The sequence below is a fragment of the Brienomyrus brachyistius genome, chromosome 12 (assembly GCF_023856365.1).
Source record: "Brienomyrus brachyistius isolate T26 chromosome 12, BBRACH_0.4, whole genome shotgun sequence".
Taxonomy (NCBI): Eukaryota; Metazoa; Chordata; class Actinopteri; order Osteoglossiformes; family Mormyridae; genus Brienomyrus; species Brienomyrus brachyistius.
This window is the reverse complement of record NC_064544.1, coordinates 15,040,087-15,057,155: the sequence shown is the minus strand read 5'-3', so window position 1 is coordinate 15,057,155 and position 17,069 is coordinate 15,040,087. Positions and strand designations below refer to the sequence as shown.

Here is a 17,069-nt window from a genome sequence, read left to right as displayed (position 1 = left end):
TTGGTTCATCATTGAAGATAAATCCATTATTTGCCATTTGCACACGTTTACTGGAATTCCTCTCCTCACCCACTCCGTGTTGCTCACCATAGCTTTTTTGTTTTTTTGTTGGGGGGGGGACACAGTACAGTCAGCCAAAACACCACACCCCTGGAGCTGGGGGTTAGGGGCCTTGCTCAACTGTACATAGACATCTGACTGGTCTGCTGATGCAGGGGCTCAAGCTAGCAATCCTCTCATCACTGGCACAGAGACTTAGCCCACTGCGCCACCCACTGCCACCTAGTAATGTATTGTAATAAATCATATATTTCAAGCAGTTACTATATTGTTACGATGTCTGTTAACTCTATAAACCTTTGTGAACTACTGAAAGAACAAATAATGAATAACACAAAAAGTAATATACTGATATCATGTTTGTTCATCATTAACGAAACGCAACGCATCTTTTATCTCAAGTAGCTATTACATTTCTTCATGATTTGTTCTTGCAATTATTAAGGAGTAGTATTGTACAGTGCTCCGAATAAAATAAAATAAAATTATATTGAAAACACATGAGATTCCTTATGGATATTTTGTTTTAACACAAAGATATTACTCTCAGGGAAAAATAACATATTCAATGTTATGAATCAGTAAATAAATTTAGCTCTTTATTATGTTCAATCCATCTCCAGACTCCAGCCCTGCAGAGTTTCATGTAAATGGGTATTTATTTCTTTCTCAATATGTGTTAGATATTTAAAATGCATGTTCTTGCTTTCAGTACATTATGTAATTGGTTAATCATTTGGGGGTAAATTATATTATAAATATACTCCATCTCTCCCCAGACTCCAGCCCTACAATCACTCCTGTTTATGGGTTAAAGGGAGCGTCTGTTCATCTCACAGTGGAGAGTCTTCAACATCTACAGATCAGAAGAATCACATGGAGACTCAACTCTACAGAAATACTGGAACACACACTGGATACTAATAATTCACATTACTACTCAGGTTATAAAAAAAAGATGCAGTTTGACAGCAGAGACGTCTCTCTGTTCATTAAGAATCTAAACGAGACAGACCAGGGCACCTATACTGCTGCAATAACTGAAACAAATGGGGTTATATCTGACAAAGCCAAGTACCGTTTGCATGTCCAAGGTAAGCAGGGAATTTGAGTCTGTTTATTAGTGTCTCTGCTGTGCTGTGAAACTGATCATAACCTGTACAGTGAAACATTCATTGGTTATACTTTGCAGAAGCCGTTGCCAAACCCATTATACAGATGAATGATTTGACATTAGACTCTGCTGAAGGATTCTGCAATGTGTCAGTGAACTGCTCTGTGAGGGACAGCTGGGTCTATTACACCTGTGACCAAACCCAGTGCTCACAGACAGAGCCCCAGTCCTGGCCGGATGTGAACATCACTGTCACTGTTTATAATGGAAGCATCATCTGCACAGGCAGTAACCGGGTCAGCAAGGAGACCCAGTCAGAACCACTGGGAGATGCATGTGAGTGTATGATGGTGAATTTTATTATTACTTACATTAGGCAGAAGTGGACATTTCAGGTCCAGAAAGTAAAAATCCAAATCAGGATTTTGTCTCACCCAACCAATCGAGTACAATATGACTCTGACTCTTTACGCTCAACTGGTTGGTTGAAACAAAATCCTGGTTTGGATTTTTATTTTCTGGACCTGAAATGTCCACCTCTGACATTAGAAAACTGAAATATAGCTGCTACTTGCATTTCAAGCCTGTCCAGTGTTTGAAGCTGATGTATGTTGTGCTGAAACATCTGAAAAACAGCACTTTTACATTTCAACTGCATTTTAATCACCTTGGGCCACAATGTTTATTTTCTCTCTTGGTTTTATGTTAATTTACACATTAATATAAAAAGGTATCATATAGCTTGCAATGGGAAAACATTTAGTTTATAAGATATTTAGAGAGCAATGCAGAAATTATGTCTATTAAGGTAATATGGCCTGGATTGATCTGCCATATTAAGTACCAGCACAGAAATTTTCGGTTTTTGTTCGGAGAAAAACTTGCCTATCTTTAGCTGACCGTGTTGTGGATGAAAATGCAATTTTATAAATAAATGCTGATGATCACCTATTGTTGCTTGCTTTCTGTGTGCACATTTAATACAGTATTTTATTATCTTCTAGGTGGCCAAAACTCCGCTCTGCTACCCCCTAGTGGCCTCTCACCCTGTTTACTGAAGATGCTGGTGTTCTCTGTGGGTCTGGTCATCATGGTATCGGCTGTCATTACTGTGCACCTCAAGCACAGGTTCTGCAGGTTAGTCCAAGTCATTGCAGTTTTCATAAAGATGTAGCACAGACTAGATTAAATAGTCAGAATGCAGTAGGTTAGACTAAGTCGTTAAGCAGTAATGCAGATGCATTAGCACTGTGAGTGCAGATTAATGTGTGATTGCAGGTTAGGCCTCTGTGACTGTCGTCATATGGTTGCTGGTTCAAATCCCATGATCAGCAGAACAGTTGCTTTACCCTTGAGCCCCTGAGCAAGTCACTAAACCTGAAAATGGTCCAGGGGTGCAGAACAAACAGCTGACCCAGTACCGGAACCAAAACTGCACTTTTACCTGTATATTCATGTATGTATTAAAGGAGAGCAAGATGGGATTCTGAAGTACTTATGCAAATGGAAAATTCAAAAAACTTGAATTGAATTTGTCAAAATAACTTGTTAACTTCAATCAATTAATTATAGAAAAATAACATGCCAAAAAAAAAGAACATCGATTAATTTCAATCTAAGATGGGCAGAGTGGTGACTCTGAGGCTAGGGACCTGTGCCAACAACTGGAAGGTTGCTGGTTAAAACCCTGTGAATGCCTGGAGTGATTCTACTCTGGCTCCTTACCTCTCCACCTCTATGATGCCTCTTGACACCTTCCTGTGCATAGAACAATTCGGATGCAACCATCCATGGTAACATTGTAAATATGGAAGCAGATGGAGAAATGTTGCTTAGCCCAGTCAATTTAAAAATGGCCAATTGGAACTTTAGATAGGAGCACTGTTCAGTGCAAGTAATTTTCATACCATCAGAGTACTTCAAGCCTGAAATTCCACCTCAGCACAAAGCACTTAGCAGTGAACTCAGAGGTCAGACCATCCCAATGATACTGTGAGGAACCAGTATGTAATAGAACAAATGTTTTTCAAAGTCTATAATGTCTATCACTGATTCACTCATCTATAAAAATCTATTTGAATTGAAATATTAAAAAAAATTCTTCTCACTTCAAATGTTGATATATAATTTTGATCAATTAATCACAAAGCTCGTAATTAATATGATTTCATTTTTAATCACTAGACTGCCCAAATTTGAATTCAAAGAACCAGAGTCATATAACAAAAACCAAAGGACAATCTCATCCTGTGTCATTCTCTCTTCTCTGTGCATTTTCCTGTCTTTCAGAAGAGAAGGAAAAGAGAAGACATTGGAAAAAATGCAGATTCAGGAAATGGAGGCTTAATCGTCAATCCATCCATTTTAGAAACCACATAACCTACTGGGTCGCAGGGGGTCCGGAGCCTATCCCAGAAGTGATGGACACGAGGCAGGGAACAACCCAGGATGGGGGACCAGCCCATTGCAGGGCACACTCACACTCCATTCACACACACAGGCACACCTATGGGCAATTTAATAACTCCAATTAGCCTCAGCATGTATTTGGACTGTGGGGGGAAACCAGAGTACCCAGAGGAAACCCCACGACGACATGGAGAGAACATGCAAACTCCACACACATGTAACCCAGGCAGAGACTCAAACCCGGGTCTCAGAAGTGTGAGGCAACAGTGCTAACCACTGCACCACCATGCCGCCCCGAGGCTTAATCAATAAACTACATATCATTGTATTATTTTTGTGCTAAGATTAAAGGTATTCTATTACATAGAATAAATCTAAACTTGTCTGGTATAATTGTGTTTAGTCTACCAGTAATAGGTTATGTACAAAGGCTCTCCTACCAAGATATATTAAATAGTCTGGTTATAATTTCAATTCTTTCGGTATCTGCATGCTTTGTAATATGAGTGTCTCACAATAAAAAAAAAAAAATATTCTGTATTATGAATTTAATTCCTACAGTAGTTGGCTTTATGAAACACTGCTAGATGTGATCTAATCCCATTGTTTGTTTAATTTCATTTTATTACAATATTATATAGAACACGTGACATACTGTTTTAATGCATCCATCCTTTCTCCTTCCACTTATCCAGTACAGGGTTGCAGTGAGCCTGGTGTTACTGTACGAGCACTGGGGATTACAATCTAATTGCTCTAGCTTTCTGATAACTTGGGTCAGTTACAGGGTAACCTGCCATGTAGTATCTGAGTCAGTCATACATGCTGAAACTGTGCCAGGAGCGGATCTGAATTGACCAAACACACTTGGTTCCGGTTTGTTGCTGCCCTGCAGTTCCTGTGCTGATATAAAACTGGTTTTCATTGTGTCTGTCAGTGGTGGCAGTTAGCTAAAAAAATCAAGGAGATAAAAGATAATACATTATACAATATTACAATAGTCATTTATTTTCCAAAGAAGAGAGAGAATGGCATTAAAATGTAGTTCAGAAATTTGGCTTGTTCAGCAAATTTGTATTTTTAAGCAATACCATATGAGAAGGAGCGCGGTTGTACTCCAGAATATCAGGGCTGTGATTCGGCTGTAGGCCACATGTGATCACAGCCATGATATACCGGAGTACAACCACACGGCTTCGGGAACATTATTGCTTTTATACAGCAGTTCATCAAGTAGCATTTATAAGGTAACAGTAATAAGATACAACATATGCTGTTTATTTATCTAGCCACTGCACCACCCTGAATATTTAGCATCTTTATTGAAATTCCTTCCATTTTTATTTAATGCTGAGCTGCATTTTAATGATTTGCTGCATTTATTCCTCTGAAAAGAACAAATTACACTATGTAAATACAAGCAGTCACTGTCTCAGTCCTAATATAATAAAACATTTTGTACATACTTTGTAGCTCATGATATTTGACTGCTCATGCGGCATTTAAGGATTCTCCTAAAAATGTCAACACTCCATCTAGTGGTCAGTAAGAAGAATATCTGTAAATGATGCAATGAAATGATGCTTTTTATTTGCAAAAGTACAGGTACATCGGACTGCTTCTTTCTGCATATCTCATCTTGGTTTCCTTTTGCATATATGCACACACATATACTGTACAGGCGGGAGCAAAGCTTGGGGTGGGATCCCAGGGTCATTTTGGAGGGGGGGGGGGGTGCGGTTTGGTTTTATTATTTCTTCATATCAGTCTATTCAGAGGAGAGGTAAACAGTGAGAAACCAACAAAAATATAGCGATTCTCCATAACAATACAATTATGCAGTTCATGTCCATTTGATTGTTTTATACATAGTGAAAGCTAAGTCCTGTTTCTATATGTGCACCAAACACTCCAATATGTATATGTAAAGTCAATGTTTTCAGGAAGACATGAAGGAGTGAGACAAGGAAAACAGAAGTTGTTACATAGGTCAGTGTTTCTCAAACGGTCCTCTGGCACCCCAGACGATCCACTTTTTTTTTTGCTCTGCTTCACAACTCCCTCACAAGAGGGAATTAGAAGAGAGCAAAAATGCAGACTGTCAGGGGTGGGGGGGTCCCTGGCGGTCCCCATGGGCTTCTTTGAGAAACACTGACATAGGTGATATTAAAATACTACAAAGTGGCAGTCTATATTCCTGTCATGGTGGGGTCTTTATCTGAATTACACTTTTGCATCATGGAAGCATATGGATGTTTGGGGGGGGGGGGGGGCGGGTTTAAGGTAAAGAGATAAGCCCATGTACTCATGTGTAATCAAATAATAATTGAAAAAAAATCATTTTGGTTTTTGAGTGAGAGAGAGGCCTGAAGTAGCTTGGGTGTGCTTAGGTATATCTCCAAGGAGAGCATGATGGGATATGTGAGAACAAATTAACTCAGGTGTACCGGAATTCACGCTTGCGCAAATAGTATAATAAAGCATCATTTCCTTTCAAATTAAATCCCAAATGTCATCCTGCAATTCCCTGCATCCCATAGATCTTTTCACCTCACATCTTGAATTTTTACCACCAGTAAATATCAAAATATATAACCTGGAGGAAGCACTTCAAACTAACAAAAGTAAAGTAACAGCCAGCACACACTGCTAAATTCAGTAAATACCAGTGTGAAAAATTGCTTATTATTGGTCTGATGGTAACTGTGACAACAAAGTAAAAGAGGAAGTTGCTGCTGAATTTGTTTCCTGTACCACAGATTAAAAAGAGTAAGATGTCACATATTTTCCATCCATTCAGTAGCATATATATGAAACATGTAGAGGCCTCGTTTCATCTGATAACATGAATATTGTACAGTGCACACAGACCCACTGCAAAGGAACTGGCATCACAAGCATGAGCTAAAAAGTTCCAGACAGTTTTTATTCTGCAGAAAAGTCCATGTTATTTCTTCACCTGACTGTAAATGTCATCACAGTGAGCTGGTGGGGGTCTTCCTGGGGGCAGCTCCTTTGGGTGTCCCACGGTGCAGTACACAGTGTTAACCTGGGGGGTATTTGGGGGGTGTGCTCTTTTTGCAGTCGGTGGCACCATGTACTCAGTGTTTGCTCCATCCAGGCCCAGCTCCCCCTGCAGGTTAACATGCATTATTACACTGCCAATGCAGATGTGTTTGCATCACCATACAGCACTTTACAGGTTAACATGCATCACAGGGCACAAAGGCATCATTTGGAATGCATGACTTAGAATTAATACAGGTATCATAATTTACATAATTTTAACTCTGTATCTGTCCACATGTGCTGTTTCATTGATGAATTACTAAATATTTATATGAAAATATTAAGTTACCTCTGAATTTCTTGTATGCCTGCTATGATGGATTTTAAAACAGATGAAGCCAAAGCAAACAAGGCAGAGGCAGACAATGACAGGTACCACCAGCCAAATGTACCACAGTGACAAAGGCTCCGATGTACTGGGAGTCTTCTTACCTGTGACAGACATGTTCAGTTAATACACTCAGATAAACACACATCTCAGACTGAAACGAATGAATACTGTATCTCCATCAAATGAAAATCTGAATGAGTTCAACACGTTCTTGGTTAAAACAGTGCTTTTTAATTAAATTAAAATTTGAAATTATGACATAATTACATACAGTATTGTCATATATATTTTATAATAAATAAATAAGCAAACATGTTGTACTTGAGGTTAGAAATGATATCACTTTTTCTGTGTACATTAACACAACCATTGGAGTGTCAGAGAGGAGAGCCATTAACAGAGTAAATAATCATGGTGACCAAGGTGATCATGATCTAGTTAGGAGGCCACACCAGCTTCAGACACCAGACAGTTTGAAATGCAAGTACCAAGTAGTGATCAGTATCCTAATATAAGTAATAATCAAATTCACCATCAAACACTCACATGCATCTCCCAGTGGTTCTGACTGGGTCTTGTTGCTGACCCGGTTACTGCCTGTGCAGATGATGTTTCCATTATAAACAGTGACAGTGATGTTCACATCCGGCCAGGACTGGGGCTCTGTCTGTGAGCACTGGGTTTGGTCACAGGTGTAATAGACCCAGCTGTCCCTCACAGAGCAGTTCACTGACACATTGCAGAATCCTTCAGGAGAGTCTAATGTCGAATTATTCATCTGTATAATGGGTTTGGCAACGGCTTCTGCAAAGTATAACCAATGAATGTTTCACTATACAGGTTATGATCAGTTTCACAGCACAGCAGAGACACTAATAAACAGACTCAAATTCCCTGCTTACCTTGGACATGCAAATAGTACTTGGCTTTTTCAGAATCAGCCCCACTGGTTCCAGTTATTACAGCAGTATAGGTGCCCTGGTCTGTCTCGTTGAGGTTCTTAATGAGCAGAGAGAAGTCTTTGCTGTCAAACTGTGTCTTCTCTTTATGACCTGAGTAGTAATCTGTGTAATTAATATCCACTGTGTGATCCACCATTGCTGTGGAGTTGAGTTTCCATGTGATTCTTTTGATCTGTAGAGGTTGAAGACTCTCCACTGTGAGATGAACAGACGCTCCCTTTAACCCGTAAATGGGAGACTCTGCAGGGCTGGAGTCTGGGGAGAGATGGAGTATATTTATAATATAATTTACCCCCAAATGAGTAACCAATTACGTATTGTATTTAATGCAAGAGCAGACATTTTAAATATCTAACACATATCAAGGGAGAAATATGAATAGGCCACATTGCTGGTAGTGCACTCTTCTTAATCTGCACCAAACGTTCCTGAGGGTATGATCTCAACTCTGTAAGTCATCTTACATTTGATTGGCCAAGTAACACTGTGCTGACACCGAATGAACTTCTCATCTTCTCTATTTTAATGTTTTATTTGGGCTCATATTAGATGCAAATTATATGGTGTACATGCTGTGAATTAGTTTTACAGTATTTAATATATGAAGCTAATATCTGCTTAGCTGTTCCTTGGCCAGATGTATGTTACTGCATCATCAATTAATACACAATTAAGCTGATAAACAGCTAAGCGTTGTATTTTCATTTCTGTTGTTTTTGTCACTCAAATATGGTGTTAGTGTCAGTAAAGCAGGCCATCATGAGGCTGAACTCAGGAAAAATCAATCTGATTGAAACATCAGGTGTAACAAAGCCTACATTATCAGGAATGACATCATACATACATTATTATAATAAATACCAAACGACTTGGTAGACGTAGGAAGACGATTGCAGTGGATGACTGAAAAATACTTTCACTTGTAAAGCAAAAACCCTTCAGAACTGTCAGCCCAATCAAAAACACTGTCCAGGATGTAGTTGCAGCTGTTTCCAAATCATCATAAATAGCTACATTAGCATGTACTCAGAGGGTTTACCACAAGATGCAAGCCACTGAAAATGCGTAAGAACAGAAATGCTAGGTTACAGTTTGCTAAAAAAGTACATCAAAAAACCTGAACGGTTTTGTAATAATGAGTTATGGACTGATAACATGAAGATTCAACAGTATGAGAGCGATGATCTCCACATGTGTGGAACATGGATGAGGTTATGGCTGCAGGAAGGTCTATGGTATCTTTCTTGAGAGAATTTTTTTTACCATTTCATTCTTGCCAAAGTTTTTGCAGCTGTGTGATTATATCAAGGTGACGGAGGCTAGAAGGCAGAACAACCTTTTGAGCAAAGCTAGTTCTCTCAAACGGGCTGGACTCCTTGTGAATAGAGGGCACACTGTACTCCATCTTAAATAATGAGACCCAACCTCTCAACAGAGAGCTAATAGTGTGACCTCAGCTGATGACCTCACCCCCTCTGAGCAATAAGTGGCCGACTGCAGGATCTCACAGAGCTTCTGATCATAAACCCCTACCTCCCTCTCCCCCTCTCTCCCTGCTCCTCTGCCACCTGTCCCAGGTCACGCAAAGTCCACACAGAAAGCTTAAAAGGGAGCAACATTGCCTAATGTTAATGAAACTGATATAAGCAGGGCGGACCGAGGCATCGCAGGCATAGTGAAGGACGAGGAGGCTTGCTCACCAGGACAGAACACGTCCTTCATTCTAGTCCTGTACGGTGGGAGAGTTATACAAGCTAAAAAGATGTGAGAATCGAACCGGGTACACACAAGACATGGGCCAACATACACGCCATGGACAGGGAAAAATCAGCGATAGATACCGAAGAGCTTATTGACGAAATTGCTCGGACCATCGGTGAAATGGTGGAAGACAAATTTGTCCGTCTAAATTCCACACTAGAGGCAATCAACAAAAAGGGGGATTATTGTTCTGTGCTCTTGATCTGTGTCTTTATTGTCATTTTGTGTCTCTATGTTCATAATGAAAAATTCAATAAAACTATTTTCTTTAAAAAAAAAAAAGAAATCACTGCCTAATGTTAATGAAACTGATATATGCAGGGCAGCCTGAGGCATCACAAGCATAGTGAAGGACGAGGAGACTTGCTTGCCAGGACAGAACACGTCTTTCATTCTAGTCCTGAACAGGACTGTATCAGGCTCCCAGCGAGCACCGAACCCCAAATACACAGAGCGGAATCACAAGGTGCTCAGATGCTGAACTGTAAGGTGCACACATGGTGGGAGAGTTATACAAGCTAAGTAGATGTGAGGATCGAACAGGGTACAACACAAAACACGGGCAAACATACACATCATGATTGGGAAGGCAACTATAACCATAACAACAATACAAGGACTATACACAATTACACAGACACAGGGCTATATACACGAGCGCTCATGAGGCATGTGCAGATCTCACCAGTGTTACAATATTAATGTCTGGTGCTATTTCGATGGTCTTAGTGCAACTGGTATTGGACCGGTATCAAGCCTTAAACTGGATATTGTGATATAATAAGGATGTAGTAAGTTAGGAAAATTTTACCATGTTGTTGGCCTTACATAATCCCCAAGAAAAAAAAAACCATTCCAAGCAGATGTCCATGACTTGGTGTGGTATCTAAGGAGGGGTCTGCAAAGCAGTTGGGGGGACTCTCTGTAGCCAGAAGCCCAACATGCTAGGTGTGATTAGCACCCCCACGATCTGCAGCCTTTCCTGAGAGAAGGCTCTGCAGCCAGAGCTCCCACATGGTACCGCGTGATTAACATCTGTACCCAGGTCTATCATGTGTCATGGGTATGTATCACTTTGTGTGCTGTATCCTATATGTATAAGGTTCAGAAAATTAGTAGCCTTTTACGTTGTAGGTAGGTTGATCTCTGTTGAACTGGTTTTGAATTGTGATTGTTGTATGTTGCTTTTACCTAACAAATAAATTAGGTTTAGATTAATTCTTAGTTGTCTGAACTTGCTAAGTAAGTTGGTGGTGTTAAATTCATACACAGCATTCCTAGCTTGCTGCTTCATCGCCTAACTTCGCTAAACTGCCGGGGAGCGGCTGGTTAAGTCTATCAGACATACTGCTGTTGACGCATCTCCTGAACTACCTAATCAAACATGCTGATCATTGCCTTGCAGCTTCTGAGACAGGTTTGTTAGATCCACTGACGTTATACTGTCTCTGAGTAACCAAGAAGCCTTCGAGCTGAATCATCCAGATATCATCCAGATATTCCTGCTAACAAATGTTTATTCTAGGAATATTTACAGAACAATTAAAGCATGAAAAGTGTCCAGTTTTCCTGATGTACCTATAATGTTATACTCTACTGCTACAGCTAAGATGAATCATATAACAATGAATGATGGGCAAGGTGCAGCAGTAGGTAACACTGTTGGGTCACACCTCAGAGGTCATGCATTCAAGCCTGGAAGGTGTTTTTCTGATATACACATGTAGCACTGTTATAATGTAGTATTTTATTAGAAAACAATATTTTTCAACATTAATAATATTACAGGTAATAATATTATTGTGCGGACATTCCCACAACCTTTGTCAAAATATAAAATGTGAAATCAACAGTAAAGGGTAAACCTGCGCTCACTAGAGTCCTTCTCTATTAATATTTTAGTCGGTGCAGCTACCAACCAAAACGGCTTAAATAGCTACCAGTGTCAGGCTGAGCACTCAGATAGCTAAACTGGATACAATAAGTAACAAACAAAATAGGGTCAGATTCGTATATTATTGCTCTCATCCTTTTGTGATAGGAGGCACTGAAATATACTGAGTAATAAAGACATGTTTAGTCTTCGTCTTATTTCACCAACAGACACCATCCCGAGAATATGAAGAGATTTACAAAATAATTTACATCATTAAACATCATTGTAAGGAATGGAGCATCATTGTATAATATTAATTCTTAATCTAAAATGGCTAAGTAGTTTAAATCATATTTCATCAGTATGCAATAGGTCTACAACGAGAAGTAAATTTTTGTATCATACTTTTTCAGCAAATACGATGTTTCTGTGATCTATGCCATTGCCCATTTTTGGTAAAAAAAATACTTTAATCTAATTAAAGACAGAAATAATTCAGCTTACAGAGACATATTTATTATCACTGCTAAAGCACATTTCTCTAAAGCAATAACGTACAGTATCATGGTCACAGGCCTGTTCCATTATTCTTAGAGAATCAGGTAGTTCTGCAGCTTTACTTCCATATTTATCAACTTTACTGCCATCATCCTAAATCAAACATCATCATTCCCATTATTGCTATTATATCTACAACAAAACACCAACATCACTTCTAAAAAAACATACCTGTCTCCACAGTGAGAGTGACCCAGGCTGCAAAAAATATTATCACTCTGTATGTGATCATCTTAAGTATTGAGACACATGTAGCTCTGCGATAGTTTCAGCAAAATCACTGAAGCACTGAAGTCTCTTCCTGTTAAATGAAACTGTGGTTCCTGTTCATGCGACACAAAATACTGCGCTGTACCGAATGCCAAAAGAAAAAAAAATGGTGTAATGTTCCTCTGTATGACAACCAAATGTTTGTCCTCCCACCATTCAACAGCTGCTACAGAACTATTCACACACACACAAGCAAGTTCAATAGTAGGTTATTTTCCCAAAGCCATCTCAGACCTGATCTCTAGAACCAGAAGATTCTCATAACAAGTACAATAACGGACCATTTCGCTGTTTCTTGAATAGTTTTAATAACTTTATACTTTTTAATTAGCATTTCTGATTGCATTCACTTGGGTTGTCACTCATGTAATCTTGTTTATAAGTATAACTCTTGGATTTTGTCTCACGAAATATTTCATTTTGAAACTGAATTGACATTCAGTCAAGAACATATTGAAATGGGTGATTTTTTTTTTCTTGTGTTTGAAGACATCTGTTTCCTATTTCCTGTGTTGTCTGTTGTACAATAACATTTACTCTCCAACCCACATTTCAACACTGTTTGACTCTCAAAGCTAAAGTTCTAACCACCTGCAAAGAGAGCTGCAATGCTCAATGTACTGAGTTACTTTCAGGGTAAGAAAACTTACTAAAAATAATTTCATTGCAAGCTTTGTTTTCAACAGAACTAAAGTTTTCTTGCCCTAAAAGAAGTTAAAGCCCGAGTTTCTTTTTTTTGGATGGTCCTCCAACCTGATACCAGGCAAACTTCTCTCATTCTGATATCCTGGGCTGTAGGTCAAGCTTTTCTTCACTACAACATTCAGGTTTTTTTTTTTAGAAAGTCCACACTGAATTCCTGCATTTTAGATTTTTGGGGAAATTGTGTGAACGTTATTTCCATCATCATGAGATAAAGAGATAAAGATACTTGTCATTGTCATTATAAGTACAATGAGATTTACTTTGGAACGCGGCAGCAGATGCATAGTATATTTACAATTAAACAGATTGTGAAACATAAGATAGAATCGGAGAATAAAATATGTACAGACACTATGTATGTACACTATATATAAGGGCAATGGATGCTGGGTAAAAGCTGTTCCTCAGCCAGGTTGTGCGAGCGTACAGGGTTCTGTAGTGTCTGCTGAGATGGCTGAGGAGTAAAGAGTTTGTGTCCAGGGTGGGTTGGGTCCTTGATTATTTTTCCAGCTCTGCAGCTGCACCGTGTGCGATGGATTCCTTTCAGTGACGGAAGCTGGGTGCCAGTGATCCCCTGGGCTGTCCTGATGATGCGCTGCATAGTTTTCCTGTTCTCTGAGATGCATCCAGAGTACCATGCAGTGATGCAGTACGTGATCGCAGTTCACCAGGAGCTGCTGTGGAAGTTTTGCTTTCTTCAGGCTCCACAGGAAGTGGATCCTCTAAAGATATTTTTTTTGCTAGGACTGATGTTCGTGTTCATGGTCCATGAGAGGTCACAGCTGATCTGAACCTTGAGGAATTGAAAGCTCTGAACCACCTCCACCTTCTCACCACCAATGCTGATGGGGTGGTGGCCCCCGTGCTTCCGTCTCCTGAAATCCAGGATCAATTTTTTTTGTCTTTTTTGAGTTCAGGACGAGGTTGTTGTCTTAGCTCCAGCGCTCCAGGCTCTCGACCTCTTCCCTGTAGGCTGACTCGTTGTTGTTCGAGATCAGATCTATCACAGTGGTATTGTCTGCAAACTTAATTATGATGTTAGAATCATGGGTGAGTTTGCAGTCGTGTGTGAAGAGGGAGTAGAGGAGAGGGCTGAGCACACAGCCCTGAGGTGCTCCTCTGTTGAGAGTGATGGAGGCGGAGGTGTGGTTACCCATGCGCGCTGTCTGTGGGCTGTTGGTCAGAAAATCCAAGACCCAGTTGCACAGGTGTGTGTTCAGTCCAAGGTTGTGCAGTTTGATGGCCAGCTTGTTGGGGTGGGGATGGTGTTAAAGGCAGAGCTGTAGTCGATAAACAGCATCCGCATGTAGCTGTCCCGCTGCTCCAGGTGTGATAGGGCAGTGTGGAGGGCCAGTGCATCCTCAGCTGACCTGTTTGACCTGTAGGCAAACTGGTGTTGGTCCAGGGAGGGAGGTATGTTCTTCTTGATGCGTGTTAAGACACAGCACTTCATAACAATGGGGGTCAGGGCCACTGGATGGTAGTCGTTCAGGGTCCTGACAGCTGCCTGTTTAGGGACGGGGATGATGGTGGCAGACTTGAGGCAGGTGGGGACAGTGGCCTGTTTCAGGGAGATGTTGAACAGGCTGGTGAGGACTGCAGACAGCTGACTTGCGCAGTGTTTCAGTACTCGATCAGGGACACCATCAGGTCCGGCTGCTTTGTTGGAGTTGATATGCCTGACGGCCCTTCTGACCTCATCCGGGCTGAACACCTGAGTATTCAGGGGGGCCTCCTGCACAGTCAGCCTGGCATGATGGTGGTTGATGACCATATCAAACCATACGAAGTGCTGGTTCAGACCGTCAGGTAGGGATGAGGTCACTGTGCTGGTTTGATGGGTGTTGCTGCTTTTATAGTCAGTAATGGAGATGATTCCCTGCTACACGTGCCGGGGGTCACAGTTGCTGTTGAAGTGCTCCCAGTGTTTCCCCTACCATTATATTAGGGGGGCGCCCCCCCCCCCCCAACCACACCTCCCGCCCCCCCTTGAAGGTCATTAATTTTATTTTATTTTCTATATAGCACCGTATCACAGCAGAAATCATTTAAGGTTACCTTTCCTATAGAACAGGTCTATACATTGTCCTTTTATTAAACGAATTAAATAGCCTTATGTTATTTATCTTATTTACAGAACAGCTTGTAATTTCGGTCTCTACACGGTTGCGCCTTTACAATTCTCCTCTGCTCTCTGTATCGCGCATAGTGGAGTTCTGCCCTGTAACGAACTACATAATAATTACTGAATTTCATAAATGCGATATCAATTCAGTACGCAGGGGGTACATTTTACGGCATCTTACTTGTATCATATTTAAGAAGCTGGCCCAGTAACTGTGTCATTAGTAGCTTACAGAGTTTGCACTGTTTATTGATGTTGGTCTATCATGTGCAGTGTTTCCGCTACCATTATATTAGCGGGGTGCCACTAATATAGCACACTCCCACCTGTGCGCGTCGGAAAATATGTTGCGTCAACCACCTGAGTAGCAGACAAAAATATCTGCGTACCCAGAAAGATACACTGCAGTGACAATAGCTGCACACTTGCATGCTTGAAAAGAAATGTTACGATGTTTATCGTTATATTGACTGCTGTCTGATTAGAAAAAAAGGAGCAGATTTGACGTTAATGTGATAACTCCAAAAAATAAAACTGGATCTTTTTCAGACTTTGCAGACACATTGAATGACTAGCAAACTGGAAGTGATTAAATTGTGAGAAAACTAAAAAGCGAAGGGTGATGAAGGGTCTGAAGAAGGGAGCCGACTGGGTTGAACAATGGTCACTTTTATTAAATTTGTGCATAAGAAAGGCTGAGCTCTTAGAAAAAATGGTAAAAGAAATCAAAAGAAAATACCCCTCTCCCTGGTTCAGTCCTTTACTTAGGCAGGGGAGCCGACGCCGGCCCCTGTCCCAGTCTGGGTGTGTACTGTAAACCTACGTACCTATCACTCTATCCTAATGGACTGTTTGGGGCGCCCTCTGTTGGTGCCACCGTACCACTGCACCTCAGTCTAGTACCCGCTTTTTCCACAGGGGTTACACATTGAATGGATGAAGGTTTATGGCTGGATTCCTTTTTAGACAAATTGCCACAAAAATGAGGCTTCGCTAAAAATACTTGGGGCTTATGCCCTGTACGACCACTCCTCACGCTACCCATGCTGTGGGAACAAATTGGTTTAGCAGCTGAAATGTTCCAGGAAAGGTATCTTGCTTATATATGAATATCCAGAAAATCATCTAAAATAAATGGATGGTATATATATTTATCGATGTTTTGTTTTAAAGTTTGATTTGATTTGTAAATATGTTTTATTTATTAAATGCACAACCCTACTGCAGACAGCAATACATATAGGTGATGAAATGATTTTCCCCAAGAACTTACTATAGTTAGTGATATACAAGAGAAATAAATAATAAAAAAATGAAATAGTAAACATACATAAGGCAGCAAAAATATTTCAAGTGAAAAAAAAATATTTATTTTTTTTTGCTCCAGTACCGTTTACCTGATGGCAGGAGTGAAACCAGTTTGTGTTTGGGATGACTAGGGTCCTTGAGGGTGGAAAAGGTAAGGAAAGGAATATATACAGATGCAGCCACCTCAATTCCCCTCCCAGCCGGCTGCCTGCCGACTGCCTGCCAAAAGCCAGTCAAAGGGAGAACCCCCCTCCTTCTGGGGGTGTGCCTAAATTCTCGTCTAAACCCACCCATTTATTCACTTGCAGGGTATTACCATGAGATGGCGCTTTCTTTACAAAAACACATTTTAGTTGTGGTCACAAGTTTACATACAAAAGGTATCAACCAGAATCTTTTGATAGCCATTAGCAAGCCTCTTGCATGATTCTAGCTGAATATTTGACCACTCTTTTCTTCTTTGCAAAATTTCTAGTTCATTTAAACTAGTTGGGGTCCGGGCACGGACCTAGCTTTTCAGC

General features: G+C 40.4%; 1 protein-coding gene across 3 annotated transcripts in view; it reads right to left on the bottom strand.

The window, feature by feature from the left end:
• Window positions 1-5,508: 5,508 nt before the first annotated feature.
• Window positions 5,509-17,069, bottom strand: part of LOC125704845 (SLAM family member 9-like) — a 32,291-nt gene continuing 20,730 nt past the window's right edge. For 2 of the 3 annotated variants that reach the window (XM_048970977.1, XM_048970974.1), the window contains exons 2-5: window positions 7,886-8,200; window positions 7,530-7,787; window positions 6,942-7,084; window positions 5,509-6,716 (exon numbers count right to left, since the gene is read on the bottom strand). In XM_048970977.1, coding sequence (XP_048826934.1) covers window positions 6,531-6,716; window positions 6,942-7,084; window positions 7,530-7,787; window positions 7,886-8,200 — 902 coding nt within the window. In that variant the 3' untranslated portion in view covers window positions 5,509-6,530. Of the gene's footprint in view, window positions 6,717-6,941; window positions 7,085-7,529; window positions 7,788-7,885; window positions 8,201-12,311; window positions 12,475-17,069 lie in introns of those variants that run through there. The other variant, XM_048970976.1, reaches the window with a different exon arrangement.